The 2,937-nt window shown below is 54.3% G+C and overlaps 1 protein-coding gene across 2 annotated transcripts in view; it reads right to left on the bottom strand.

Moving 5' to 3' along the window:
* The window catches only part of ANXA6 (annexin A6), a 45,497-nt gene that overhangs the window by 25,332 nt on the left and 17,228 nt on the right, over positions 1-2,937 (bottom strand). For both annotated transcript variants that reach the window (XM_004696732.2, XM_030888786.2), the window contains exons 10-11: positions 2,193-2,251; positions 711-833 (exon numbers count right to left, since the gene is read on the bottom strand). In XM_004696732.2, the coding sequence (XP_004696789.1) occupies positions 711-833; positions 2,193-2,251 (182 nt within the window). The remainder of the gene's footprint in view (positions 1-710; positions 834-2,192; positions 2,252-2,937) is intronic.

Below are 2,937 nucleotides of genomic sequence, written 5' to 3'. Positions count from 1 at the left end.
TGAGGAAGGTTGAGGACCACTGTTCTAAGCAAAAGCAGGGAAAGAGCCACAATCCAATAAACAAATGGGCAGCTAGTAGAGATCGTGTGTTCTAATCCTTACTGAGGCTTCCCAGGGTCTTTCAAGACCAACGCATCTTTATTCAAAGTCAATGTCTCTTTAGTCCTCCAAGGTTCTTCCACACCTGTGTTCCTAGAGCCCATTCATTCCTACATGGAATGGCTATTAAATTCTCCTAATTGGAAACACACTTTGGGGGAGCATGGCGTGAACCCCGTTTGCTATCTGCCTCACGAAGCTTCATCAGAAGGGGGGGGAAGGGGTACCTACACCTGTGGATTGGCAAAGAAGCCCCACGGCTAGAGGCCCCAGTGCCATCAGCATCAGCGGTTCAGTCGAGGTGGGGGATTCTCAGATACACTCTCCATAGAGGTCGCCGGGGGGAGGCCCTCATCCCTAGTTTAGCTGGGGTCCCCCTGCCCACTCAGTCCCAGCCTTCCTCCTAGCCTCACCACACTACTCACAAGCACCCAGCGCTCACATCTCTGCCGGGTCTTTTGGCATTGCCAGGATGTGCCGAAAGGCAGGGGTTCCTGGAATTTCTAAGAAACCGTGGCTTTGGAGGGCCAAAGGGCTTTTCTGCCAGGAGGGAGACTCAAGCCTGTGTTTTAGGAGAACGCTCCCTGTCCCTTCCATGACCCTCCACTCACCTTGATCATGCTGTACAGGGACTTCTCGTACTTGGTCCGGAAGATCTCCCGGATGTCCAGCATGTCCAGCTCACTCCGGGAGACCATGATGCGGATCAGGGTGTTGTCCCGGGTCCCCAGGCCCTGGAAGAGAAGGGGGTTTCAGGGGAAAGTGGGAATGTGAGAGCCGGCTCGAGTGCAAACCGCCCCGAGCTTAGTGAGAAACACGTTGTGTTTGGTAACAAGTTGAAGAACATGGCGGTGGGAGAATTTGGAAATGGACCGTGGTGACGGTGGCACACTACGACACAGGTAACAGTGTCTGAAACATCCACGTCCGAGCCGCACAGGGGTTCCCACAGGGGCTGCAACAATGGGCTCAAATGTAAGAACAACCGTGAGGATGGTGCAGGACTGGGCAGCGTTCCACTCTGCTCAATACAGTGAGCATCGACCCAATAGCCCCTAACACCACCACCAATATCTATCTATCGATCATCTACCTCCCTCCCTCCCACCCTCCCTGCGCATAGATGAGATCACGACAAGCAATAGAAAGAAGGAAAAGGAAGCAAAACAGCGCCATTCCCTCGGAAGGCCCTGCTTGTCCTTTATCCCCTTCTTCCCATCATGCCTCACTCCTCTCCTGAACTTCTGCATAGCCTCATGGGTCAGATTGACCTGTTGCTTAGGTTAGCACCATCGGGATGCTTGTAAACACACCACTCGTCTTTCTTTCTTTCAGGCCATGCCTGACGGACGTGGGACTTGTCTCCAGGTTTGCCTGGGAGACACCGTCCGCCAGGAGCTGTCCTGTAAGGAAGTGCACACAAGCTCACAGCAACAGGACTGAGCTGCTGAGCTTTACCACAGCCACAGTGTGCTGGTAAACCCAGCCACAGCGTGCTGGTAAACCCGCCCGGGCCATAGTTCACTTCACCCCACTTGGGGCCCAGCAAGACCGATCAGAGCTGAGTCCCCGGGCTCCAGGTTCAAATGATGACATTTGTTTTCCCAGGCTGCCATTGGTATTCCAGCTTCTGTGTGCGTCGCACATGCGTAATAGTGAAAACCGTTGTGCACAGAGCGTCTGGAGGGGAACTCGCAGTCATAGGACACGAGCTGTCAGTCTTAGGCCAGATCATGCCAAAGTGCTCTGCACAGTGCTCAGACCTACCTAGCTACACTTAAGCTTTGTGGTTAACTACGTAATACATTTTAAGATGTGGTTGGATGGAGCAGACACAGGCTGTTGGCTCACCCTCTGGCCTATCTGTCATAGGCCTGGGGCAGGCATGTGAGTGGGAGGCCGCGTGACTAGGCAGTACCCCAGGCTCTGTGGCTCATGTGGGCCACAGCACTGCCATAGGAGTCAGTCCTGCCTCAACCGCTGAAGGACTCTCTCGGCCAGTGGATCCCAAGCTGGCCAAAGAGCCCCAATAGTCCTGCGACAGTGGACGGAGGCCTTCTTCTGCAGCACGTTCACACCCACCTGCCACTCACCTTCATGGCCTTAAAGAGTCTTTCGGCAAAATACTCGGGGGTGCTCCGGATACATTTCACTGAAAACCAGGAGGGGGAGGGAGTTATTCTGGCTGCCTCGGGAGCTGGGTGGGCTGGGTGGCCTAACCTCGTTGTAGCTTCTATTCCTTGGGGACCACCTCGTTCTAACACAGGAAGAATTCCAGCTCTTTGTGGCCCCCAGCCCTGGAGCACTCTAGAACCACACCCCCTCCATGCCCCGGTGACAGAGAAACCAGAAAATGGACCCGCCAGAATCCAGGCTGTGCATCTCAAAGGCTCACTGCATCTTCCCAGCGCCTTTTGGGTTTTACAGGGACGTGAGCCCGATCAAGGGTGGGTGGAGGGTCCAATCGGAAAGCTCAGACTCACTGCCCTTCTCAAGTTCAACCAACTTCCACTCATAGTGACCCTGTAGGACAGGGTAGCCCCTGTGGGTTTCCAAGACTAACTCTTTTGGGGAGTAGAAAGCCTCATCTGTTCCCCTGTGGAGAGGCTGGTGGTTTCAAACTGCTGACTTTGAGGCTAGGGGCCCCACGCGCAACCACTATGCCACCAGGGCTCCAGTGGGTGGAGGTGGGAAAAGTGATTGAGATTCCACTACCCCAGAAAGTTACCCCTGTAACTGAGTTGCTTTGCAAGCTACTGACAGAGTGAGCCAAGTCTAAGAGTAATAGAGCTGGTGTGTGTGTGTGTGTGTGTGTGTGTGTGTGTGTGTGTGTGTGTG

Source organism: Echinops telfairi, unplaced genomic scaffold (genome assembly GCF_000313985.2).
Source record: "Echinops telfairi isolate 266 unplaced genomic scaffold, ASM31398v2 ScPeMD7_7469;HRSCAF=8507_0, whole genome shotgun sequence".
Classification (NCBI taxonomy): domain Eukaryota; kingdom Metazoa; phylum Chordata; class Mammalia; order Afrosoricida; family Tenrecidae; genus Echinops; species Echinops telfairi.
Note: the sequence above shows the minus strand (reverse complement) of the source record. Positions and strands in the feature narration are given on the sequence as shown.